At 39.9% G+C, this 27,452-nt stretch overlaps 1 protein-coding gene across 1 annotated transcript in view; it reads left to right on the forward strand.

The window, feature by feature from the left end:
- The window catches only part of TMC1 (transmembrane channel like 1), a 104,837-nt gene that overhangs the window by 66,788 nt on the left and 10,597 nt on the right, over positions 1–27,452 (forward strand). Inside the window, exons 14-18 of the mRNA XM_089479921.1 lie at positions 3,324–3,503; positions 6,713–6,865; positions 9,442–9,570; positions 13,664–13,731; positions 18,899–19,138. Of these exons, the coding sequence (XP_089336047.1) occupies positions 3,324–3,503; positions 6,713–6,865; positions 9,442–9,570; positions 13,664–13,731; positions 18,899–19,138 (770 nt within the window). The remainder of the gene's footprint in view (positions 1–3,323; positions 3,504–6,712; positions 6,866–9,441; positions 9,571–13,663; positions 13,732–18,898; positions 19,139–27,452) is intronic.

Consider the following 27,452-nt stretch of genomic DNA (forward strand, 5'->3'; position numbering starts at 1 on the left):
GCCCACAGGAACTGATCAAGAAGGCTTCCAATATTTGGGTGTGTCTTATACTGTCCATGATGGAAACTCACAAGACACAAGGAAGTTCCTTGGAGTTCTCCAGTTAGGTAGCAGTGACATCATGCTTTCTGATAGCTCCAAGATAGCAAATTACTGCAACAATACTGGAATACAACCAAGCCCTGACATGATACTGCTAGGATTAACATTTATTTTCAAGCTACATCCCGTTTCTGAGGAGTGGTGAACCTTGAAAGGATAGACTTCTGGCGTGGATTCTAGCACTCCAGTTCTTCTTTGGTTGACTCCCCATTGGCTTATTCCACCTAGGCTGGGAAGTGCAGACATTCAGGGTCCCCCCCCTCCATTTACTTTCACTCTGTCTATGGAAGGCGGGACCCTCTCCCATTTGTTCCAGTGAAAGGGAAAATACTGATGCTGTTTCAAAGCTGGTACAGGTACAGAGCCTGATCCATGGCTTTGCCAATGAAATGCAAGGAGTGTGAATCTGACGATCAAAGGCTCCTCCTGGCCAAAATACCCTGATATCGTCTTTATAGCTGGAAGTTTTGAACTACAGCTCCCCAAATCCTCCAGCCAGCATGACTACTAGGTGGGGCATATTGGAAGTTGTACACTCAAAAACAAATCTCCAAGTTTTGTCACTGCTACTGGCATATACTGTTGATAGTTCTCCTGTGTCCTTGGGACTTTGTGAGGTCATAATGTAGGTGTCATAGTGGACAGATCTTCCCATCCTTAGAGCTCTTTCTTAGAAAAGGGGATCTTCCATCCATCCTAAGCCTCAGTGTTCAGTGAGGGTCATGTCAAAAGATATTAATGTGGAAAAAGTCCACAAACTAGGGCTGCATCTACACTGCAGAAGTAATGGAGTCTGATACTGCTTTAACTGCCATGGCTCAGTGCTATGGAATTCTGGGATTTGTAGTATTGTGAGATATTTAGTCTTCTCTGTCAGAGCACTCTAGTACCACAACAAACTACAAATCAGAAGATTGCATAGGATGGAGCCATGACAGTTAAAGTGGTGTCAAATTGCCTTAATTCTGCATTGTGGAAGCAGGTTAGGAGATGTTGCAGCAGTTTGCTGTTGCCTGAGCCCAGTGGTGTCCCTCCCCCGGTATCGTCTGGTGTGGGAGGTGGGGCTACTGGGGATGGGGCTAAAAGGGCAGGGTTCACCCCTTCTCTCTTGTGGCAGCAGTGGCCTCCTCATGAGGACACTGTCACCGCCATATGGAAGGAGAGCCAGGTGTGTTTGGCCTTCTCCCTCCTTATGGTGCCGGCAGTGGCATCCTCATGAGGAAACCACTATCACCACGGGGAAACATCACCAAGCATGCTTGGCTCTCACCCATAATGGTAGCATGGCCCTATCAGGTGTCACCCCATTTCTGGGGTGTCACCTGGTGCAGTCCGCACCCCTGCACTCCCCAGTGATGCCACTGCCTGAGTCTACTACTCCCCTGACTCCCTACTGAGTTAGTTGTGTGGAAACTCCTTTTTCACTTGGAACTTGGTTTACATCAATGGAAGTAAGTTGGAAACAAATGAGGAACATGGGAGGATGAGAAAGAAAATTGGACATTTTAAAAGCGGCTGGAAAACTGAGAGGATTAAACAAGATAATCATAACAGTTGGAAGGTGTGAAAAACACTTAAATTAAACAAAAACAGTAGCAAATACTGATAATCTGGGCAGATAATACCAAGGAAGCAGAAAATGACAATGTATTATAAAATTATAAACCTAGTTCTTGAGATATTGGGCTACTGTTCATTTTGAATTCTATGTAGATTTAGCAAGAGTGATAAATAAATTTTAAAAAGTCTGTCCTCTAATTATTCTGCTAAGTATGTGAAAATGCAAATAGGTTTGCATGAAAGATGGCTTTTTATTGTTTCCTTCTGCAGGAGGGATGTTAGACGAGGCTATTATTGCAGCCCACAGTGTGGGTTGTGCAAAAATGATTTAGATATACTAAACTGTTAATTCTTCATGAATTTATCATTTTAATGGCATGCCATCATGATTAAATATTCTTTATTGTGCTGGCATGCCAGAGAATGCTTGGGACGGGAGTTTAGACTTGGCTGTTATCTCAGCTTGGCTTATAAACATTATAATAACATTTAAAAGCTTTGAAGTCACAGCAACAGAGCTTTATAGACAAGTAATTTTTAAGGCTTGAGAGTCTGAGGCTAAAGGTTGCTCTTGGTGGTGGCTAACCTCTTTGCAATAAACTGCACATTCAACTTTATGTCAGGAGTAATCTGTTTGTTGTCCCTGGTTTATAGTTACTTGAAAGTAGTTGACTGATTAATGGGATAAATTCATTTATTAATTAATTCATCAATGAAATAATGGAGTAATCAAGCCTGTATGGAAGCTTGTCCACAATTGATAGTGTTTTTATGAACCGGGGTGGGCAACTATGTTCATCCAGATTTTTTAGGGCTAAAAAGTCCATAAACCTTCAGCATTAGCTGTGTTTGTTAAGGCTGCTGGAAGATGTAGGCCTGAAATATTTGCAGAATCACAGTTGCCTATATTTATTATAAACAGTACAGATATAAACGCCCACATTTTTGTATTGAATTTTCCTTTAAAATCACTTATGGAGTTAACCAAACAAAATAAACACATAGATCCAAACAAACTCAGAATTTCCACCTCCTCACAGCATGTCAGATGAATTCAGAGACTGTTGTCTGTTGGAACCCATTAGATGCCATAGATCCTTTATTTTATTTATTTATTTATTTATTTATTTGAGAAAGTCTTTCTTAGCAAGAAATTCATTCTTGTAGTGTTCCTATTCAGATAGTCTCTTGGTCAGTGTGCAACTCTTCTAGCCATTGTTTGTTTATGACTTGTAGTGACCCAAAGATGATCCTATCCTGTCATTTTTTTCACAAAGTTTGTATGGGCAGGGTTGCTTTTGCCATCCTCTGAGGCTGAGAGAATGTGACTTACCCAAGATCACCCACTGGGTTTTTGTGGCCGAGCAGGTATTTTAACCCTGGTCTCCAGACTCATAGTCCAACACACTCAAACCATGACACCACAATGGCAATTTACCTCTTGGAAAACTACTATATAGTATCAGCCCTGCCATTGGAAGGGAGATACCCTAGAGGTGCCAAAGAAAATCAAATATTTATATTTATCAGTGCATCACATCCTTTAAATCTCAGCATTTAATAACAGCTTACTTGCATACTAGATATACTAGACATACTAAAATGACCAAAGGTAGAAGGTCATAGGAGCATAATTTTCAATGTTGTTTCCTGCCTGACAGGTGAACATGGTCATGTCCCTCCTGGGAATGTTCTGTCCTACTGTATTTGATGTCATCAGTGCCCTGGAAAACTACCACCCTCGAATAGCCCTCCGGTGGCAGCTGGGTCGCATCTTTGCTCTCTTCCTGGGCAACCTGTACACTTTCATTATTGCTCTCATGGATGAAATCAATCTCAAGGTAAGTGAGGTAATCACTTCCACATTTTGTAGTTACTTTCAGCTCTGTAGAAGAAGATTTTAATTTGAGCTCTGGAAGGTTGCAGTGATATACATCTGGGCCGTGATCTAGTTATGTTTGAATATGGAGCTTATCCCATGGCTTACTAAGTAAATTTACCTCTATCTGGCTTAAAGCTTTTTTGCTGCCAAATCTTCTAGCCGAATACATCCCGGATCCATCACCGCTTCTAGGAGCACTCCAGGGGCCATTTTCTTAAGTGGGAAAACTCCCAGCCGACGCAGCGACAGAAAGGGGCCTGGGCGCGGTGAGGGGTCAAATCCCCAGAACTGAGAACTTTACTTCCCATCCAGCTACAGGGACCACCAAAAAGAGCTACGATGAGTGCTCCTGGAAGTGGGGATACATCTTGGATGTATTCAGGCGGGGGATTTGGCAGCAAAAACCTTCTGATCACATCAGGATACTGTCCGAATTAAGCTTTCAGCTGGATAGAGGCAAATTGATTTAGTAAGCCATGGGATATGATTCTTTTTTTAAATATTATTACATTTTATTAATATTATAACCTATATACAATAGTATTTAAAATGATCTTTTACATAATATTCCACATACAATATGTAATAAATCACATTAATTATCCATTCTTTACTACCTTATCTAAATCTTATTCATATCAAGCAATTTAATATTAACTAAACCAGTAATTTAAAAAAAACCCATAAAATTATTATTAATACCTTCATTCTTCTTACTGTCTTCTTTTCATCATACACTACTCACAATTCCACTGTGGTATAATACTATTCATTTATCACTAATTCACTTTTTATTCCTTCCCCAAGTGCTCCCCATCACCCAATCCTAATGTCTTCATATAACTCTACCCTCCAAAATTGTAACTTTTCCTGTGGAGATAAAAAAACCTTTCTCTTTTAGTAAAACTTTTGTACAAATATTTTCCATATTGCTTCAAAATCATTTATCTTCATTATTCTTTTTTTAAAACCTTAATTCCACCTGTTAACTTATCGTTAAATACCATTTGCCATATTTCTTTATACCAACCGTGTATTTGCAGATCTTCCTGATCTTTCCACTTCTTTGCTATAATTAATCTTGCTGCTGTTAATAGATTTGTAATTAAGTCCTTCATAGCCTGGGTGCAATTGATCTTATATATAGATAATAATGCTATCTTTGGGCAAATTTCTAACTCAATTTCTGTTATCTCTTTTATCTCTTTAAATACTAATTGCCAAAATTTCTTTACAGCTCTACAGCCCCACCACATATGAATATAAGTACCAATTTCTTGGCAACCTCTCCAACATATCCTTGAATAATTCATATTTATATTGTTTAGCCTTACTGGTGTTAAATACTATCTCTGGAATAAATTGGTAATAATTCTCCTTTATCTGTATAGATAAATTTTTAAAATGACGTTGATTCCAAATTTTTCCCCATTCTTGTACCTTTATTATTTGTACTAAGTCATCCTCCCATATTGTCCTAAGATATTCTTCTTTCTCATTATGTTTTGATAATAATTTGTATATTTCACTTGTAACACCTTTCAAAATTTTGCTTGCCTCCATACTATCTCTTTACCTAATTATTTGTTCAACATAGATAGATAGATAGATAGATAGATAGATAGATAGATAGATAGATAGATGAGACTCAAGCGTTAAATTGTGAAACATTATGAAAGCCCCATTGGTTCAATGGGTTTACTCTAATTGGGGCCACCAATAGCATTTATGCTCATATGTTTGGCATACTTCTGGTCTAGTTGGTTTTTAATAAGTTCATTGAATCAATGAGGTTAAATAAGACTCTTTCTACTAGAATTAATGTTAAGTATAGCTGAATTCAGAACAAAGTGCTTTGGATGCCTCCATTTTGATAAATGTCAAAGGTTTTGTAGCTTTATCCAGCCTAGAAGGGAGAAAAGTATTATTGAGGTATGTGTTGCAGTGGTGGCGGTGGTAATATTAGTATTAGTAGTAATAAACTGAAGGAATAGTTGTAGTAGTGATCGTGATGGTAGTAGTAGTAACAATAACAATAACAATAACAATAAATAACAACAGTAACAATAAATAAAAAACAAAAAAAATAACAAATATAATCATACCAATAATTTGCGTATTGCTTTGAATGAGTGATTTATATATATCTTCTGTAGTTAGTTTGCCATGTCAGTCTTTTGGAACAAAATCTCGTGTCATCATTTATTATGTCATTAGCTTTAATTTTTATCAGATTCATTCATATGGCAGGTGTGTGCATTTATACAGTTGATCCTCTGCATCCACGGATTCTTTATCCTTGGATTCAAGCATTCAGAACTTGAACATATCATAAAAAGTATAAATTCCAAATAGCAAACCTTGATTTTGCCATTTTATATAAGAGACTCCATTTTACTATGCCATTGCATTTAATGGGACTTGAGCATCCACAGATTTTGGTATTCATGAGGACTCCAGGAACCAAACCCCAGTGGATACCAAGGGCCCACAGTATGCACAGTTCCCTGTGAGCTCACTGCTTACATTGTCCTATCTCTCAACTATGTGCTTTTTGGCTGTAGCGGAAGGAAGAGAAATTCCAACATCTAAACTCTGCTTCTAATGAAGGGTTTTGTCCAGGAAAACAAATGGTTTAATAAATTTGCTGGTTTTTAAGATTCCAAGATATAATGGGTCAGTATTATTTTGCCCATGGTATACATGATGAAAGGAGTGTACATGTTGGAATGAAACAAAAATGTTTGATAATATTCAAATACTAGCTGAAAAAATGGGTTTCCTGATTGTTGAGAAATCCTGTTGAGGAGAATCCTGGATAGACAAAATTCTTCACAAATTGGGACTTATTCTACACACACACACACACACACACACACACACACGTGGACCTTTGCATAGAAAATGGCATTTCTGCCCAGAAAATTACTTTCTTTGCATAAAAAATGGTAAAATTATTCGTTGATGCCTACAAGAAGAAAGTTTAAGAAGATTTAAGTGTTTACGGAGAGGTGAGCAAAAATGGCTTGCTTTGAGCCCCCTACTGAGTTCATTAGAAAAATGATCTCAATATTGGAATGAGCATGTATTGGCAGCAACTGTAGCCCTACTCTATGTTTGTGTGATATAGAAGTGCTATGGGGGAAAATTCTGTCTACCTTTTGTTAGCTGGAGGAAGAGAAGATTGTAAAGCAGAACATGACCATTTGGTTAGCCAACCTGTACAATGGGACAGTGCCAGAAAACATCACTGCTCCTCCTCTCCAGGTGAACCCTGCAGATGTCCCAAGAGGCCCCTGTTGGGAAACGATGGTTGGTCAGGTAAGCCTGATTCACTCTTGAAACAGTGTGGCTTTGCTTATTTGTATAAGGATGTTTTCTTATTCATCTGCAAGAGCTCCCGCTTCTCTAAAACTCATTCATTAAGACTGGAAATGTAGGACGTTAAGACAGCACAGAGCTGAGGCTAAATTTGCAACTGGTGAGGAAACAAAAATGTAGGAAGGCTGTTCTGCAGTTTTCTCAGTTCATAGCTGCGTCCCAAAAGGCTAGATGTAGTTGATCTCAGATACATACTTTTGTGTCACTTGAGGATAAAATCCTAGCTTTCCCCATGGTGGTGGGAAGTGAGTTAGTGGTGGAAATCCCAACTCAACAGATTTTTTTGTGGATTTGCAGCAACAAATATGGACTTTACAGTGAAACTGCTCTGGCATTTTGCCAGCAGCAGTGCCAGAGTAAAGGAGTTCACGACAATAATAATAACAATAATTTATTTATAAGCCGCTCTTCAGCCAAGGCTATCAGAGCGGCTTACAATTTGACAAGAATTATATGGCATTCTCTCTCCAGTTCAATCCTGAATCTTCTTGTGTTGCAGTTGAAGAAGCAACATCAGTACACAGGCAGCAACCCAGATCACAAGAGATATTTTAATGCAATCAGGCACAGAGCACCATTTGATAAAATATTAGTGTTTTGGGAGAGACCCAAGTCATTAATCCTGACTCAACTGTCCTAAACAAATCATAATCTCCTAGCCTGATTTACCTCATAGTGCTATGAGGATATGCTAAACTCTTTTTATCATGAAATATGATATCATAACATATTTCAAAAGTCAGAGAGTAGCTTTTTGGAATAAGGAGCCAAATCATTCCCCATCCCATGTTACGCAGTTTATGTTAAACACGTTTTTAACTATATTTTATTCTTTTACATGCAATCTGTTTTAATAGTGTAATAATTTAATTCTGGTTTAATGTAACACTTTTCTATGTTTTAATCTTGTAAGATGCTCTGAACCCCAGTTTTGGGAAGAGGCCAGGATATTATTATTAATAGTAATATACCCATCTACTTTGTCATAATAAGGTAGGAAACAGATGCCAGTTTTTTTGTTTAACAAAGTATACACGTAGGTTAGGTCAGATCTAGGAAATGTGACCCTGTATGTATTGTTGGACTGCAACCTCTATCATCCCTAACAATTGACTGTGCTACCTAGGCCTGATGGAAATTACAATTCATCAACATCTGGAGGGCCACACATTCTCCAGTTCTGAGCTAGGTAACATATTTATCTGAGACAATGAACAACAAGGTTCCCTGTACACATGCATAGTAGCCACCTATTGTACTTCAATTTTATTTTGACACTGGTGATGGGAGAGTGTTTTCTAGTAGACCTGAGCCATCATACTGTTTTTAGGAGGCTGGGAGAAATTGTGAGGCAGACAGAAGCGCATGTAGAGTTTGGTCAAAACAACCAGCTGTGGCAGTCATCTCATTCTACCTAATTGGAAGGATGAAACCTGTGTGTTCCTTCCCATTCAACTGTAGCAAAATCTGCCTGAGTAAATCATGTTTTGAGTGTATAGAAGTGCAGTAAGAACAGGGCTCCTGAACTGTTCTAATGTCAGCAGCTGCCAAGTGGAGTTTTACTGGTCTGCACAGGCCATCCTTGCTGGAGGATTCTGGGAGCTGTAGTCCCCACAACTAACTTTTCAAAGTTGGCTGTGCCCACAGAAACTGGAACATCATCCTATTTCCAAAAGAGTTGAAGAAGTGTGAAGAAGGGGGAGTATATGTGTTTCCAGGAGCCCCAGAGTAAAAAACAAAACAAAACAATTTTTTTGAAATTGAAATTTTTGCTCCCAAATGTGCTGAAAGGGCACAGGGTATCATATTGTGATTTTTGACTTTCACATCACCTCTGGTTGTAAAAAAAGGTCCTCTTTTGAGCCTAAAATGGCAGTGTGGGTTGGAGAAAGCAGTTATAAAAAGCAAATCACCATGTGACAATGGACCTACTAGCTGCCCCTGCTAGTGCGCTGATGATAATAATAATTAAAACAGAAACAGATAAAAATTCACACCTCACAAAAGTTAAACATATAATTAAACCATCAGTAAAATTAAAAGCAGTTAAAAGAATGTCAGTTAAAAAGAAAAACATCCATCCAGTGTCTATCACTGTCGCAAAGCAAGAGTGGGAATCCTCTTTCAGCTGAAGGGCTGGTTTCAATTTAAGGGGTACTCTTGGGGTCTCGTTTCAGTGGTGGGAAGGGCAAAATGCAGGAGAGTGGGGCCAAAACCATAAGCATGTTTTAGATTCAAGCTCTCACTGCCAATAACTAAGCTTCAGCAGAGGTATTTTGATTTTTTTTTTGCCTGGGAAAAGAACCCATATCTAAGTGAGAAAGCCAACCACACCAGGAAAGCTGGATTCATCCCCAAGGCCTGAGATTGTTTGTTGTAAAGTATCTCAGTGCCCAGTTGCAAAACACAAAAATAGAAGGCAATAGAAAATAAATGGCTTTCTTTGGTGTAAGCCAGTATATGAAACAAGCTTGTACAATGGCTTCTCCTGAAAACGCAAAACATTGTTCTTGCAGGAATTTGTCCGGCTAACGGTTTCTGACACTGTGACAACCTACATCACAATTTTAATTGGTGATTTCCTAAAAGCTGTCTTTGTCAGATTTTTCAATTACTGCTGGTGCTGGGACTTGGAATATGGCTTTGTGAGTATTCCATTTCTTTTCTCCTGTTTTTTTTTAAAATCTCACAATAAATCCATTATGAAATGTTCCTTAAAAGAAATGTGAAGTGGACTTAACCTTACACCAGATAAATAGTTGTATGTATTTGAACTGCTCCTGAGGCAGTTTAGTGCAGTTTGACACCACTTTAACTGTTATGGCTCCACCCTGTGTAATCCTGATTTGTAGTTTTTTGTGGCATCAGAGCTCTCTGGCAAAGAAGGTAAAATATCTCACAAAACTACAAAACCCAGAATTCCATAGCATTAAGCCATGGCAGATAAATATATGTCAGACTGTGTTAATACTCCAGTGAAGATGCTGGAAAATTTCTATTGATGCCAAAGGAAATGTTTATGTTGTAACATATTAACATGGCTCTTACCTTGCAAATCTAATAGATTCAACCACCCATGTTTGGGGATTTGGAGGCTTAATCCTTAAAGATTTGTGTTGGAATTATTTTTTGGCTCTGAATTCGACTTGCTACCTTTTTTTCCGCTGAGAGGCACATAATCTGTAACACCTCTGTGGCAGACAGGTACAACACGATTTCTTCATGGTGGGAGTCTCTCCGCTTATTGAATTTCTTTGATTCCAGTGTGGGAGAATTTAGTTTCAGCTCATTTTTGAAGAATTTAACTAATTTTGCAAATCATGTATTTGGTGCAGAATGAATATGAAGTTTCAAATGTGGGAGAAAGTGAAACTGACAAGGTTTTTCATTCCCATTTGCATCTCATACCTACACAATGTTTTAAAAAAAGTAAGTGTGGGAAAGAAAGCATACCTATGGTTAGAATGTGAATGAATTCTACAGAGCAGCCATAAAACTGGCTATCATTAAGGGCTCCACATGCAAAGGAGATCAAGATTTCTGTAACTGTCATATATTTATGGCCTGAAACAGATGGGCCAAAAGAAGTGGCTTCTGGCCACTTTGGAGGTGTTGTGTTCAGATGACGCATGACCCCCAAAGTGGCTGGAAGCCACTCTGAAGCTGTGCTAAGGCGGCAGGAGCCACACTTTTCAGGAGAAGAGTTAATCTACGCTTGCCAGTAGCCCAATTGGGACTGTGGCAGTGGCCTGCTTCAGGAGCGGACTGTGTGGTCACTGCTGTCCTGGCCCAATTGGGACCAGAGCAGCTTTTGGCTGCTCCTTCCAGGCTGTCTACTTCAACCCTATGTTCATTTTGGGCATTTCATTAGTCCCCATGTAACAGTTATTCTCAAGGTAACATACAAAAGATAATCAAGTAAATGAAATCCTAAAATTAACCTTTCCAAGATGAAACTGCTCAGTGTAAAGCTCAACAAAACTCTGAAATTATATTTCTATGGATGAAGTGGGACTGCATCTGGCTTATAGCTTTGTAGCCACCCTGCTGGCTATTCTGGAGATGTTCCAGTGACCTTCTGTCACTGTGGGGTGGGAGTAGATCTATTCCCATACCACAATCTCTGCTGCAAGCAAATTGGGGGGCTCTTTGCACATATACATAGCACAAGTCCTTCATTTACTTCATTATCTTTTGTTTGTTACCTCGAGAACAACTGTGCTAACAGTGCTACGAAACACCACTAGGAGACAGGATTGGAGTGAAAAAATTTGCTGCACAATGCGAAAAACAAGATGGTATTCTCTCATCTTTCGTGTACAGAAATACAGTGGCCAGGCCACTGAAACTTTCTTCAATCATCCCCCACTTTTATAATGAGCATATTAGCTTCAGTGTAGAGGGTGGGCTATATAATTCTTAGCTCTTTCCTCTATCATCTTGTCGCCACTTCTCAGCACCTGAGTCAACCCCCTCAATCTGCCTCATGACAGCCGTAATAAAAGTAATGAAAGAGCTCAATTATGTACTGTAATTGTGTTTACATGAAGAAACAAATGACTTAAGAACTACACTTTGGCTGGAGTTGGAGTCAGGCATTTAATTGTTCCTATGAGAACAAGAGGTCTGGGCAAAATATCACTTGCTTATGCTATCTTTAGATGAACGTTTTGGATAAAATATATGCAAAACATATTTCACATGATAGACAGGACTTTGCTTTTATTTTCTCTACTACTTGCAGTTAGACCAGTACCCACCAGACTTGCCTTTTAACAGTACAAAATGAGCCAAGGATGATTGATTAAAGCCTTATTCAAGACTTAATGATTCTCTGATTCACTCAGTTTCTAACATCACAATTGAAGGAGTATTATATCCCAAGGGATTCTAACAATGTTTCTGCTTGTCCAACAAATAAGACAGAGCATCTGAGTCCAGGCGGGCATTTTAGGTTTATTATCATAATCACTTTTTTTTGGCAGAGTTTTGGTGTTTTTCAACAGCTGTGTGGCAAGCAGAAATTCAGCAAACAGACTTTTCCCCAGCACTTCATTTGTGTACCAGGAAAAACTCCCACCTGCTGATTTGTTTTACTAATCATTCAACTGGTAAAGGCAGAGAAGCACTTCTGAGAGAAAAATGTTGGTAGCAGTAATAAGGACTGTTTATATGATGGGTGCAAATCTCTGCTTTTGTCATTCTCAAATACAACAGTGAATAAATTCAAAACATTTCTCCCTGTTGGGTGAAATTACAAGCATTTTCACACTTTTGGAGGGAAGATTTTTCACAGATTGGGCATTTGTGTGTGTGAAAGAAAAAAAATTGTTTGGTGAAAAATCCTTGAGTTTTAAGTTGAGCCCAACATATTTGCACATAGTCATAGAATAATGGATTCTGCACAAATCACATTGTTTTCTACATAAAACAGAAGGTTTTTATGTGAACATTTCTCCCCCCCAAAAATGCCCCAAAAGTAGAATATTTCATGTTCATTGACCATATTCTTGCTATTATTACCAATGTTTCAGCAAAAATAAGAAAATCTGCAAGTATTTTTTACACCCTCAGTTTACACTTCTATCGTGGTTTACAATTTTAATTTTTTTAAAGAAATGTAACTTCAGAAGTAGAACTAGGCAGGAATGCCTTGTTTACATAATGCCAAAGTTATTAATGCCACTTTGGGGCAAGTTCCTCACCATGAAAAAAGGGGCATCTAAGCCATTCTTCATGGATTACTTTTGAGGAAAATGGTTTCCATTTGCTATATATGTGGATTCAGCAAAAGCAATGAACAAAAGTGACTGCTTCTGAGTTCAATTTTCATGTTGTAAAAGGTGTGCAGGGAGAAGGGGCAAAAACACCACCTGTATTGTACACTTTGACTAGTTTGGGATTTTTCAACACTACTGAAATGCAAAAACAAAAACAAAAAAACAACCACTTGTTACTGCTTGTTTTGCTGTTTGCCATGAAAGCAAAACAACAACAACAACACCAAAACTGATGACAAACCACAACACAGTCAACCAAGTAATAAAAAACATTTATTCCAAATTTAGCTCTATACAGAATGATTACACAAAATACCTTTAATAACATAGCCAACTTAAAATGACGAGGCCCAAAACGGTCACTGATGTGATGCTGGACCATTCATAAATCTTGCTCAGTTAATAAAACAATAAAGGAAGCCCAAACTGTAGCAAATGTGTCTTTTTAATGTTACACTTTGGCCATTCTAATTACAGGACATTTCCCCACACATGATATAACCAACACCAAAGTGAAAAGTCTTACAGGATTTTTCATGTTCTTGTAATTTCTAATGGTGCAGATTCCAGCTGTTTTCCAAAATAGTTAATATTTTTTAAAAAAATATATAATATATTTTGTGTGTGTGTGTGTGTGTGTACATATATATAGTTACTGTGTGTTTTTTAGTTTTTAAAAAAATCAAAACTTAAAGTAATCAAAATGCTAATTTGGTTACAGCAGTGATTCTAGCACTACAAGGAACTAGAATTCTGTAATTTACAAAAACGCTATAGTCAGATGAATTTGGGATTGTATTTCAGATTTGTTTCAGGCTGTATTAATTGTTGCCCATGATTCCATTTGATGTAGGAAACAGCATTCATGTTGCAAAATAATTGCTGCATGAAGCTGTTTTTATATTTTATGAAAATAGTAACTTTAATCTAAAAGAATCCTCTTGTGTTTTTCACCTAGCCTTCGTACTCAGAATTTGATATTAGTGGAAATGTGTTGGGTCTGATCTTCAATCAAGGCATGATCTGGTAAGAATGTCCTGTAGCAATACTACAAAACAGTTCTTGTATAAGCTACTGGGGTTAAGACTTGTGCATTAACTCAGTTGTGATTTTTTTCACAGTGTAATGCAAATGGAGAGGGGAAAAAAAACCTTTGTCATTTCTAGCCTTTTAGTGTGGTGTGATTGCCCTGAAATCATGTTTGGATGCCATAAGAGTATCTAGCATGAAGAGAGAGTAACAGAATAAATCATATTCTTTGGAGGAAAAGATAGTGATGGTGGGTGTCACTTTCCGAGTGTGAGAAATGGCCATCAGCAGTTATTGCTGTTAAGGCAATGTGACAAACCTGTGATCACCAGATGTTGAAGAACAACATTCATTTTTCAATATTGCCTAGGATGGCACAGGTTGATGGTTTCCTCACAGAGTCCAATGACACCTGGAGGGCCATGGGTTCCCTAGCCCTCAGGTAGAGAAAGGCAACAAGCAGGAAGTATGCCAAGTATCAGGACAATTATGATCAATATCTGGTGTTTTATTCAGTGCTTCTGCCTTGTCCCCCATATTTTATTTGTCATCTGCAACAACCACAGAGCAGCTTGCTAAATGTTGTAACAAGTAATAATTGTATGAAACATTTTTGATCTTTTAAGAAGGCCCTTTGTTTTTCAAGGCCACCAGAGGCAACTTCCACTATGAAACACTCCCGAGTATAAAGGCTGATAGTGAGCTGAGCAACTTCAGTTTACTTCTTTGAGACCCACTGAAGACCCTTACGAAAAAGACAAATTTTCCACCACTCCCCTGAAATTGAAACTAAGTGAAAGTTTACATCTGGTTTTGGGAGGAAATTCCAAAATACCCAACACCCAGAAAAGTCCTTGCTCCTTAATCTAGAACCAACTGTTTCTCCTGGAGGGACACCCTCACTTTGAGGCTTGCCTGCTGATGGATTTCAAGAGCTCTGATATTTATAATACCTAACCTGTAGTGGCAGATCCCAACTGCATATACATTAGCACCTTTTTCTGGGGTGTTTTCATACCCACAGTGAAATTACTGGATGCACACTGGCATCACATCAACGTAGGTTTGTTGTGGCTTTTTCCCAGTTCTCGGTCCGTGTGATGTTTACTCCTACCCAGATTGACAATTTTCTCATCCCACACAGCAGCTGAGTTACAAACTGCTACATTTTCTGAGCAACTGAACAATTATGTGCCACATACCAGCTCAGCCAATCAGTGCCAGAACCTTCATTGCCACAAATTCAATAAAATAATAATAATAATAATAATAATGTTCCCATAATGAACAATTATGTTCATGTTCATTCATTTTGGAATTTGAGCTATAGCATTCAAAATGTTGATACTATTACAAAATACTATTTCACAGCAAGGAATTTGTGGAGAACAGTGTTCTTCTTTCATTTTTCCTGTACATTTTTTTGCATTTTTAAAAAATCCATTCTTTTGCATCTAACATCATTCAAATGTTGATTCAGAGTATCTGATATGAGATTTTATGCACATAACAAGAAGAAAAAGACATCAACTATAAAAGGACAGGCAAATTTGCTTGGATATTTTTAAAAATGAAACTCCACAGAAAGCTTGATGGTTTATATCAAAATCCAGTGCCATATATTTTCAACTTCTTTGTTTGTTTTATTTCATCTTTGCTGAATTATACTTCAACTTAGATCTAAGATGGGAAACATGCAGCTGTCCAGATGTGTTTAGATTGCATACATCAATATTCATCACCTTTGGTGATGTTGGTTAGGTCTCTGAGATCTAGCTTCCTCAACAGTGCAAGATTTAGCAGAACAGAAGGAAAGATAAAAGGCATTGGGGAACAAAGTGTTTCTATTCCAGGAAGCCTTTCACATTACAGAGTTATAATGCTATGATTCCACTTTGACTGTTGTAGCAATAGCCTGTGGAATCTTGGAATTTGCCGTTTAGGGAGGAGTTTTTGGCTACATCTGCACTGCAAAAATTATTTGGTTTGACACCGCTTTAACTGCCATGGGTCAGTGCTATGGAATCCTGGGATTTGAAGTTTGTTGTGGCACCAGAGATCTCTGATACAGAAGGCTAAATAGCTCACAAAACTACAAATCCCAGAATAATATAGCTTTGAACCATGTCAGATTGATGTCAAACTCCATTATTTCTGCAATGCAGATGCAACCTTTAGAATTCTCAGTCAAAGAGCCCCAGGATTTCATAAGCTGTTGTAATTGCTGTGTGCTTTCAGGGCATTTCTGACTTATGGAGATCCTATGGTGAACCTATCATGGGGCTTTCTTGGCAAGATTTGTTCAGAGGAGGTTTGCCTTTGCCTGCCTTTGTGACTGAGACAATGTGACTTGCCCAAGGTCACTCAGTGGGTTTCCATGTTGAACATGGATTTGAACCTGGGTCTTCAAAGTCATAATTTAAGGTTCAAACCACTACACCATGCTGAGCACTTCATAGGATGTTGTCATGGCAATTAAACTGGAATCTAGTATATACAATTTTATATTATAACTGAATAGTATCAATGGAATTCAGGTGAAGCTGGTACTGGCTCAGTTGAAGCTGAGTTTTTTCACTAGTACTAACTAAGGCAAAGTTTTTGCCACTTCAGAAAGCAATGCCAGTGATCAGAGAATTGTAATAAATAGATGGGCAGGGGAGCAATTTCCTCTTTAACTGTACATTACTGTAAAGTATATTTGTAATGAAAAGCATTTTGGCTCAGTCTTGAATAGTAATTAGGACTCACTAGCTTTACACAATAGCTGCTGCTGTTAGAGATGAAAACTGTTTTGTTATTGTTGTCCTTTTTGGACTTTCTTTGGGCATGGCTATAGAGATCATACCCTCAACTGACTTGATTTGGCAAGCTCAATCCCAATTAACCCTCTGTTGTTCTACTTTTTCAACTGTATTTAAAATGTCCCAGTTTCTCCTCCTCCCACCTTTCCCAGTCAGCCTCAGTTTAATTCAGTTGCTGCAAACAGAGTTCAAAATGCAAAGATAGTTTTTACTCAATTAACTCAACAGTAAGGAGAGAGCAATGGGCAGAATCTTGCCCTTTCCAGTAGGCTCAGGTAAAAGCAAACTGCTGCAGCCAATTATATATTGTGTGTTCTTCCTCATTAACAACTTTTGCCATCTTCAACACACTCTGTATTGCTTGACCACACTTATCCTGGTTTTCTTCTGTAGGCTGTTGAAGGATATGAGAGACTGCTAAAAAGTGCACTGCTTGCATTACAAAATCTACCATGACACCTGGCTTCAGCTAACAGAAAACAGGACTAGACCCATGAGTGGATACCACTTTCCATTCTCTGACTCTTTTTTTGCCTCTATTTTTCCACTTCTGTTCTTCTGGTTTCTATTACTATCCTATATCCCCAGTATTGTAGGCAGATATTAATACGATTGTGGTTCCTGCCCTTTAAATAGAATGGAATATTTCATCAGGGGTGGCTTATTAAGTAAACGTTGTTGTGGTCCTTCAATTCATTTCCGACTCTAAGGCCATAATATCATGGGGTTTTCTTGACAAGTTTGTTCAGAATTTGCCCATATCTCTTTAAAATGCTGAAGAGATAGTGTGAGTAGGTCGTGGCTCAGTGGGAGGAGAAAGGAGAGGCCACAGGGTTGTTGTTTTTAAATGAAAATTTATTTTTTTAATTTAAAAAGACTACTTTAATTTTTAAAATTTTCTTTAAAAACACCACATTTTACCAGATTTTCACTTTAACCTCACGAAACTATGGCCTGTTACAGACTGCCAAAATAAAGCTGCTTCGGGTCTCTTTGGAGGTATGCTATTTAAAGGATGCATGCATCCTAAGAATCTGGAAGCTGCACCAAAAGCTGCACTCCAGTGCTTAGGAATGGAGTGTGGCTTTGGCACAACCTCCGGACTCTTAGGACCCATGCATCATTTAAATAGCATACCTCCAAAGAGACCCGAAGCAGTTTTATTTTGGCAGTCTGTAACAGGCCTATGTATCTTTAAACACATTTAATCTGTGTGTATGATACTGCAATGTAAAGGTATAATTTTAATGTGGCTAGTTGATTATGTAATAACTATTACCATGATGTTCAGTGATATATGGGAATTATGATTTACAAGTAACATTAATACAAGAACATTATTAAAGATTCTGTATGGTGTGGTAATGGGAGGAGGTCAGTGGGGTGGGGGTTGCACCATGAGTTACCGCACCGGGTGTCACCAATCCTAGTGATGCCACTGCTCCAGAGGCATGGTCCATAGTCCAACTGAAATTCTCTCTTCTGCAGAACCATTAAAGGGGCAGGAGGACTTCTCTAGTCCTTTTTATTGGTCTGTCTATCCAAATGGACTGCTGGCACAACTTGTCAGAGTTCTGAACCAATTGTTGGCAGAGAGCTTTTGGAAGCTGCATGCTTCCCAAGGTTCAACAGTTACCCGCTTGTAATAAAGGCACAACTCACAGCTTGCAACCTACATTGGTGGATGTGATCAGGGTAAATATCTCTTGACAGAAATGGGTAGTTATCTATAGAAACAGGTTTTAAAATTGCATTATTTAAAGGAAAGTTAGTATGACAGTGTTTACAGGTGCAGTTTTATTTAATTATTTCATGTTTGAACAGTTAATTTCCTGTCCTTCAATCCAACTTTGATTTTCAAAGTAGGAAAAATTATATCAAGATATGCAAATGATAAAGAAATGAAACAAACAGAATACAACTTAGTGACACAGGTGTAGAAACATGCTAGCAATAGACGTCTAAGACCTATAAGATCTTGAAGACCTTAGAAAATGAAAAAGTTTTCATTTGGTGACATTTTAATCAGTATGTGTGTGTTCGTGTGTATGTACTATTATCTTGGAGGTACAGAGTTGCTTCTTAATAGTATATTAATTTTCCTAAGTATGAGAGTAGCACAGTAAGCCACGCTGAGAACCTTTTTGGCTGAAGAGCAGGGTATAAATACTATATTAACCTACCCATATCAAACAAGTGAAATTATTGGTGTGTGGCGATGAGGAAATGTTTGTTAGCCCTGAGTCAGTGAGCAGAGTTTGCAAGTAGAAAAGCAAAGGAATAATAAATGTTGAGTAGTAATTGGCATTTGAGTTCTTTGTTGCTTTTTCATGACAGACTGCCTTATTGAATGTTTCTAGGATGGGCTCTTTTTATGCACCTTGCCTCCCAGCTATCAATGTCATCCGTCTTCATACTTCCATGTACCTGCAGTGTTGGGCTGTGATGTGCTGTAATGTTCCCCATGAGAGAGTCTTCAAAGCCTCAAGATCAAACAACTTCTACATGGCCATGTTGCTGTTCATTCTCTTCCTCTCCACATTGCCGGTTGTCTACACTATAGTCTCCATTCCACCATCTTTTGATTGTGGTCCATTCAGGTTAATTGCTTTTTATAGCTGCTTCTTTACGTGCTGATGGGGGACTGTTGAATGGATATATAGATTTTGGGTGCCTTCTCATGAAAAATAAGACAGTCTCATTTTAAAAGACATGAGAATATCTTATGCACACTTAATTTGGGAATACATCCAATTGAACATAATAACATATGTAAAAGTCCAAGATGGAGAGTGGACATTTACAAGGAAGTGTCTTAATTGTATTTTATGTCTGCATTTAATGTCAGAAACACAAACACAATGTAACTTCACTACAAGAAGGTTTAGAAAATATGATATAAGAGGGAAGTTAAGGGCTGGTCCTAACAAAAAGCAGAATGTGAGACCTGTCTCAGACTGCAGGGTCACCTTCAGCAGTCCCTCCTGAGTTCACAGGCTTTCCCATCTCTATTTGTGCATCATTCCCTGAGCTATTCTGGTGTCTCAGAGGTTCCTGTCCCATTGCCAATGTTGAAGAAAGGCTCAAATGCCAACCCATTTATCTTCTGTACATGGAACAAAGATAGAGATGCTGTGCTGTTCTTTATCTAAGACAACAAAATGTTTTGGGTCAACCTTGGAAAAAAGCACATTGGTCTCATTGAACTAGATGTCATTAAGGGTTTTTCAATTAACATACAAGGCTCTCATGGACCATGCATGCAGAACTATTTTTATCCCCCCCTCCCACTGCCATTCTGAGAAATGATGGAAAAAGTTTTGTTTATTAAAACAGACTGCAGTTTCAGTGCTCTATGGAATATTTAGAAAGAATATGTGGATTATTTCTTTCTTTGAACAACTGGTGGGTTCCTAATTTTTCCAACAACAATAATCTGCCTGTCCCTGTACATTTATGGACTAAGATCATTGTCTTTATGTTTAAAAGACTTCACAGTATGTGCATCTTTCTGATGTGCCACATCTGCACAATATCCTGCTCTTTGGTCACATGACATACTATCCTCCCACTCTTCCACACACCACAGCTGGTCCTAAAGCTTCCTGTTCCCTTCAACATCTTCGTTCTCCTCCCTTGGTGCTCCTTGAGAGCCTTCTCAAGACACCTACAAAGAGCTCCCTCCCTCTCACTTTTCCTTTAGACACTTCCTTAAAAACAAAAAGACATCCTTTCCAGCAAGACCAAATATTTTCTTTGCCCTTATTTTCAGTTAAAACTCCATCCATGGAACTGTGCTTGTACTCTTTAATCCCTTTTGTCTTATTCTCTTCACTTATATCATATCATAGAATCATAGAATTATAGAGTTGGAAGAGACCACAAGGGCCATCCAGTCCAACCCCCTGCCATGCAGGAACTCTCACTCAAAGCTTCCCTGACAGATGGCCATCCAGCCTCTGTTTAAAGATATCCAAGGACGGAGACTACACCACTCTCCAAAGGAGTGTGTTCTACCGTTGAACAGCCCTTACTGTTAAGGAAGTTCCTCCTAATGTTGAGGTGGAATCTCTTTTCCTGTAGCTTGCATCCATTGCTCTGGGTTCTAGTATTTGGAGCAGCTTAAAACAAGCTTGCTCCCTCCTCAATATGACACCCTTCAAATATTTAAATAGGGCTATCAAATCATCTCTTAACCTTCTCTTCTCCAGGCTAAACATCCCAGTCTAGTGGTTTCCTTAAAACTCAAGCGTTATTGCCCAACCTTGCATATTCCCTATCTTATCTGATCTCACATTTAGTGCCCTAGGACTCCATTATGTTCAGATATCTAAACAAGCTCTATAGACTTGCCCAAAAGTCCTTTCTTTGTCTCTTTCTCTTTACCATCTAAATCCAGCTGTTATTCTTGCTATAAGGACACCATATCAACTCTTGTTCTAGCCACATGTCTAGACAATTTTAGTCTTCATGACTCCAGAACACAAAGAGATTATTTTTGGTATCTTTCACACCCTTCTCCAATTGGTTGTTTTTCTGAGAGAATTTCCCCCTTTTAACAGCTGAGTGACATGAAGACATTCAACATACAAATCTTTTCCAAAGGATGCACTGATTTATTTGCACAACATTTAAAGATCTTATTGTAAAAGAATTTTGATTAGCAGAAAAATATTAGCAACACTGGATTTTGATGGCCACATTTAAGTCAAATGTATAGGAATTGCCAATGTTTTTGATTGTTCTACTCCCTGCAAATATGGAACATCACTAAAGGCCAATACAGAATTGAGCTAGGCTGCATAACTGGAAGCAGTAGATGGACATTTTCTCTGCAAAGGCAAGACCAGGTGCAGATTGTGGCACAGACCATGAAATGCTAATAAAAAAAATGAGTAAAGCTAAAGAAGAAAAATATATCAACCATTGTATCGAAATAAAACCTGAAGAGCATTGCCATAGAATTTAAAGGCAACAATCAATACAGAGAAATAGAAAATGACAACAAAAAAGGAAAGAACTAAGAGCTCTCTTCCACAAGACCTGAAAAATCAGAGGCAAATTGAAGCCAAGAATAAGGGTGCTCTATAGCCAATACAGAAACAGACATTACATGACCAAGTAGAAATAAAAAAAACAACAATAGCAATATATGAAAAGGGTAACATTCACTCAAGGAAGAATAATTTGAATATGAACCTACAGTTTTAGAAACTGAGGTGGAATCTACACTTAGAGCACTTAGAATCATAGAATCATAGAATCATAGAGTTGGAAGAGACCACTAGGGCCATCCAGTCCAACCCCCTGCCATGCAGGAAATCCAATTCAAAGCATCCCTGACAGATGGCCATCCAGCCTCTGCTTGAAGACCTCCAAGGAAGGAGACTCTATCACCTTCCGAGGAAGTGCATTCCACTGTCAAACAGCCCTTACTGTCAGGAAGTTCCTCCTAATGTTCAGGTGGAATCTCTTTTCCTGTAGCTTGCATCCATTGTTCCGGGTCCTGTTCTCTGGAGCAGCAGAGAACAAGCTTGCTCCCTCTTCAATATGACATCCTTTCAAATATTTAAACAGGGCTATCATATCACCTCTTAACCTTATTTTCTCCAGGCTAAACATCCCCAGCTCCCTAAGTCGTTCCTCATAGGGCATGGTTTCCAGACCCTTCACCATTTTTGTCGCCCTCCTTTGGACACGCTCCAGTTTCTCAATGTCCTTTCTGAATTGTGGTGCCCAGAACTGGACACAATATTCTAGGTGGGGCCTGACCAGAGCAGAATACAGTGGCACTATTACTTCTCTTGATCTAGACACTATACTTCTATTGATGCAGCCTAAAATAGCATTGGCCTTTTTAGCTGCCGCATCACACTGTTCACTCATGTTCAACTTGTGGTCTACTTGGACTCCTAGATCCCTTTCACACGTAGTTTCATTCAGCCAGGTGTCACCCATCCTATATCTGTGCATTTTATTTTTCCGCCCTAAGTGCAATACCTTACATTTCTCTGTGTTGAATTTCATTTTGTTAGCTTTGGCCCAGCTTTCTAGTCTATTCAGGTCATTTTGAATCTTGATCCTGTCCTCTGGGGTATTAGCTATTCCTCCTAATTTGGTGTCATCTGCAAATTTGATAAGTATGCTCCCAATTCTGTCATCCAGGTCATTGATAAAGATGTTGAATAGCACTGGGCCCAGGACAGAGCCCTGTGGGACCCCACTGGTCACTTCTCTCCAGGATGAAAAGGAGCCATTGTTGAGCACCCTTTGGGTTCGGCCGGTCAACCAGTTACAGATCCATTTAACAGTTCCTTTGTCTAGCCCACATTTTACAAGCTTGTTTGCAAGAATGTCATGGGAAACCTTGTCAAGGCCTTACTGAAATCAAGATATACTATATCCACAGCATTCCCTTCATCTACCAAGCTGGTAATTTTATCAAAGAAAGAGATTAGGTTTGTCTGGCATGACTTGTTTCTCTGAAACCCATGTTGACTTTTTGTGATTATGGCATTGCCTTCTAGATGTTCACAGACTCTCTGTTTAGTGATCTGCTCCAGAATCTTTCCTGGTATTGATGTCAGACTAACTGGACGATAATTGTTGGGATCCTCTTTTTTCCCCTTTTTGAAGATGGGGACAACGTTTGCCCTCCTCCAGTCAGCTGGGATCTCTCCTGTTCTCCAGGGGTTTTCAAAGATTATTGCCAATGGCTCCGATATTACATTTGCCAGTTCTTTTAATACCCTTGGATGGAGTTCATCTGGTCCCTGAGACTTAAATTCATTTAAATTAATAAGGTGTTCCTCTACTATCTCTTTACTTATTCTGTGCTGAAATTCCCCTATTCTGTCCTCTGCTCCATTATCCTCAGGTTGAGCACCCTTTGCCTTTTCTGAGAAGACTGAGGCAAAGAAGGTGTTGAGTAATTCTGCCTTTTCTCTGTCTTCTGTTAGCATTTTGCCATCTTCTCCACGCAGTGACCCTACCGTTTCCTTCTTCTTCCTTTTGCTGCGGACATATCCAAAAAAGCCCTTTTTATTGTTCTTAACCTCTCTAGCAAGCCTGAGTTCATTCTGCGCTTTAGCTTTTCTGACTTTACCCCTACACATGCCTGCTATTTCTTTGAATTCCTTTTTCGTGATTTCCCCCTTTTTCCATTTCTTATACATGTTCCGTTTCAAACTTAGCTCAGTTGAAAGTTCCTTAGTCATCCATCCTGGTTTCTTGAGACACCTCCCGTTTTTCTTTCTCACTGGAACTGTTTGAAATTGTGCCTTCAGTATCTCTCTTTTGAGAAACTCCCATCCATCCTGAACTCCTTTATCTTTTAGTATTTCTGACCATGGAATCGCCCTCAATACTTCTCTAAGTTTACTGAAATTCGCTCTCCTAAAGTCTAGGATGCGTGTCTGACTCTGCCTGGCTTCTCCTTTCCACTGTATTACAAACTCCAGGAGAACATGGTCACTTCCACCTAATGATCCCACCACTTGCACCCCATTAACCAAGTCATCCTTGTTGGTTAGGATCAGATCTAAAATAGCTGACCCCCTTGTTGCCTCTTCCACCTTTTGGACCATGAAATTGTCTTCCAGGCAAGTGAGGAATTTGCTAGACCTTGAGGATTTTGCTGAGTTTGACTTCCAGCAAATATCAGGGTAGTTGAAGTCGCCCATCACTACTACATCTCTCCTTTCTGAGTGTGTGGTCATCTGTTTTAGAAAGGCATCATCCAATTCCTCAGTCTGACTTGGGGGTCTGTAGTAGACTCCCACTGTAACATCCTTGTTGTTTCCCTCCCCTTTGATTCTTATCCAGATGCTCTCCACCTGGCTTCCATGATTGATGTCCAGGATCTCTTCACTGGTGTAAATATCTCTGACATATAGTGCTATCCCTCCTCCTTTCTTGTTTGGCCTATTTCTCTTAAAAAGGTTATACCCCTCTATTTCCACATTCCAATCATGAGACTCATCCCACCAGGTTTCAGTGATGCCTATTATATCATATTTGCTTTCTTGTACTAGGAGTTCGAGTTCATCCTGCTTATTTCCCATGCTCTGTGCATTAGTGTAGAGACATCGCAGACCATGGTTCCCTTTTACTTGCTGCCTGTGCAAGTTTTTTTGCCTCCCACTGTTGGGTCCTTGCACTGTTTGCCTTGTTTCCTCTGTGTCAGTTTGACTATTTTCGCCATCCCTTTCGCCTTCCTTAATATTGTCTCCCTTCCCCTCGGAACTCAGTTTAAAGCTCTCCTGATCAAGTTCTTGAGACTGTTGGCAAAAACATTTCTTCCAACTGGCGTGAGATGCAACCCGTCTGTTGCAAGAAGTCCCTCCTCATGGAACCGCAGCCCATGATCGAAGAATCCAAATCCTTCTCGGCGGCACCATCTGCGAAGCCAGTTGTTCACATCTGCTATTTTCCTCTCCCTTCCTGGACCACGCCCTTCAACTGGCAGAAGAGACGAGATGACAACCTGTACATCCATTCCTTTCAGCTTCCTACCAAGCGCCTCGTAATCCCTTTTGATGTTCTGAATGCTGTGTCTTGCAGTATCATTAGTTCCCACGTGGACCAAAAGGAAGGGGTATTGGTCAGTAGGCTTGACCAGTCTTGTCAGCCTCTCTGTCACATCACGGACTTGGGACAATTAAATCAACAGGAGCAAATGGCATACCAATATTGCTGCTCTAAACTACAGAGACAGAATCTACTCGAATTCTAACTAAAATCTCTCAACAAATTTGGAAAACAAAACTTTGCCCCACAAATTGAGTCATGTATTCAGTTGTCTGTTTGGTTGCTTGGAGAATGTGTTTCTGATGCAGAAACTGTTGGCCTTGCAAAATTCAGTCAATCACTCTCCTGCTTAATTTCATTATCCTTGGCCATTTTTTTCTACAATCTTTGATTCCTCTCTGTTTCCTGCTTTTGCATCCCAGTTGCTTTTGATTAACAAGAAATCCTGTTTTGGTGTGTGATCAATTTACTCCTAGATGTTCCATTTTTTTTTGTTTTTGTTTTACTGTGTCATCTTCCTCTGATTCAGGCTTCTTAAATTCCATATTCCTATAATATGTGCTGTGCAGCTTCAGACATTCCTTTCACCCCTGAGCATGTCAACAGGTGAACCTCCTTTCAGCCTGAGTCCAGTTACATCATTAGTGCTATTTGTAGCTGTCCTCTGCTGCACCACAACTGCTCTTGGGAGAGTCATTTTCTGGCATTACCTCTTTTCATTTTGGATTGTCTCCTCATAAGGAGGAGTTTACTGTGGCTCCTTCTATGCAATACTAACAAAAGTTAGCTATGGCGCCACTGCCATATCTCTGAGAGATCCTCCACTAGTGTCACTCCCCACTATTTCTGCTGACCATTAACTATTTGGCACATATGGGCGTGGTACAGAGTGCCCAAAAAGGGCAGCCTCCCAGCACCTGTTTTTCCTCTGCAGGGAAGCCGTGGCCGCCAAACCACATGGTTTCCCTGCGGAGGAAAAACCCGCGAAAAGTGGGTTCTTTTTACACTGCAGCAGCGGCATAACAAGTGCGCCACTGTTACACCCATTATGTAAGCACTGCACGTCGCCGTGCGGATGCCTCAGCAAAATCCTGTCTGATGTGGGAGACCCTGCTGTCAACATCGCCTCTTGCCTCACAGGAGCACACAGTCACACCACCATGGAAAGGTAGATGAGATGTCAAATAGATGAGACCAACCCCAGTGGTCCCTAAGACCCCCCCTCCCATGGTTAAAATCAGTGAAATGAATGTATTTATTATTAAAGTCTCCTGAAAATACAGTCCATCCTCGCCTTACGCGGGGGATCCATTCCAGATCCCCCGCGTAAGGTGAATTCCGCCTATGCTCGAGCCCCATTGGAAACAATGGGGCTCGTGCGTGGCGGCGCGGCGGCGCAGGCGCGCGTAGAGCGCAACGGGCGTGTGCACCCATTCAATTGAATGGGACGTGCTGCCCCTTCCGCCCCACGCGCGCCCCGCGGCTTGAGCGCGTATGCTCAAGGCCGCGTAAGGCGCACCCACATATGGCACGGGCGCGCTGTAATGAGATTAAATTTAGGATCTTCTCCCATGGCTTAATAAATCGATTTACCTCTACCTGGTTTAAAAATTAATTCGGATACCATCCTTAAATTATTACAAGGTTTTTGCCACCTAATTTGCCGTTCAAATACAGCCCGGGTCCATCCTTGCTTCCAGGAGCACTCCTCCTGGCTCTTTTCGGATCCAGGAGTTTTCTGAGTTAAGAAAATGGCCACCAGCGTGCTCCTGGAAGTGGGGATGGACCTGGGCTGTATAAGGGTGGCAAATTAGGCAGCGAAAATCTTGTGATATCAGGATGCTGCCCAAATTAAGATTTAAGCTGGGTAGAAATAAATCAGTTTATTAAGCCATGGGATAAGATATTTAATTATGACTATTTAAGTCCCATTGGTGGGTTACAGACCGCCATTAGGGACGTCCTGAGGACGTCCCAGTTTGAAAAAGGGGCGTCTTTTCCAGACGCCCCTAACCCTATCACGGACAGAGTCCGTGACAAATGGCGGCGGCTGTTCCACACAGCCGCCATATTGACGTAGCAGACGCTGTGCATCCGCACGTCATGCCCTGGAAGTGATGCCGCGAGTGCGCGACTAGCGCCTCACGGCGTCTCGTCCGGGGCCCAGGAAGGAGCACAATTTCCACGCTCCTTCCTTGGAGCATCCAGGAGCCGAGCAGTTTGGCCGCTGCAGCTCCTGGATGCTGAAAGCGGAGGTGGAGCCAGACCGCCGCAATCCGGCGGTCTGTAACGTGCCCCCGATTGCAGTGGATCTAATCTAGGAATGACTAAATCTGAGTTCTATTCAGGATGAAAGGGGGGGAATCAGGAAAGCCCATTTCTGTA

Source organism: Sceloporus occidentalis, unplaced genomic scaffold, assembly GCF_023333645.1.
Source record: "Sceloporus occidentalis isolate IW3139 unplaced genomic scaffold, rSceOcc1.0.p SCAF_1, whole genome shotgun sequence".
In the NCBI taxonomy this organism is placed as follows: Eukaryota; Metazoa; Chordata; class Lepidosauria; order Squamata; family Phrynosomatidae; genus Sceloporus; species Sceloporus occidentalis.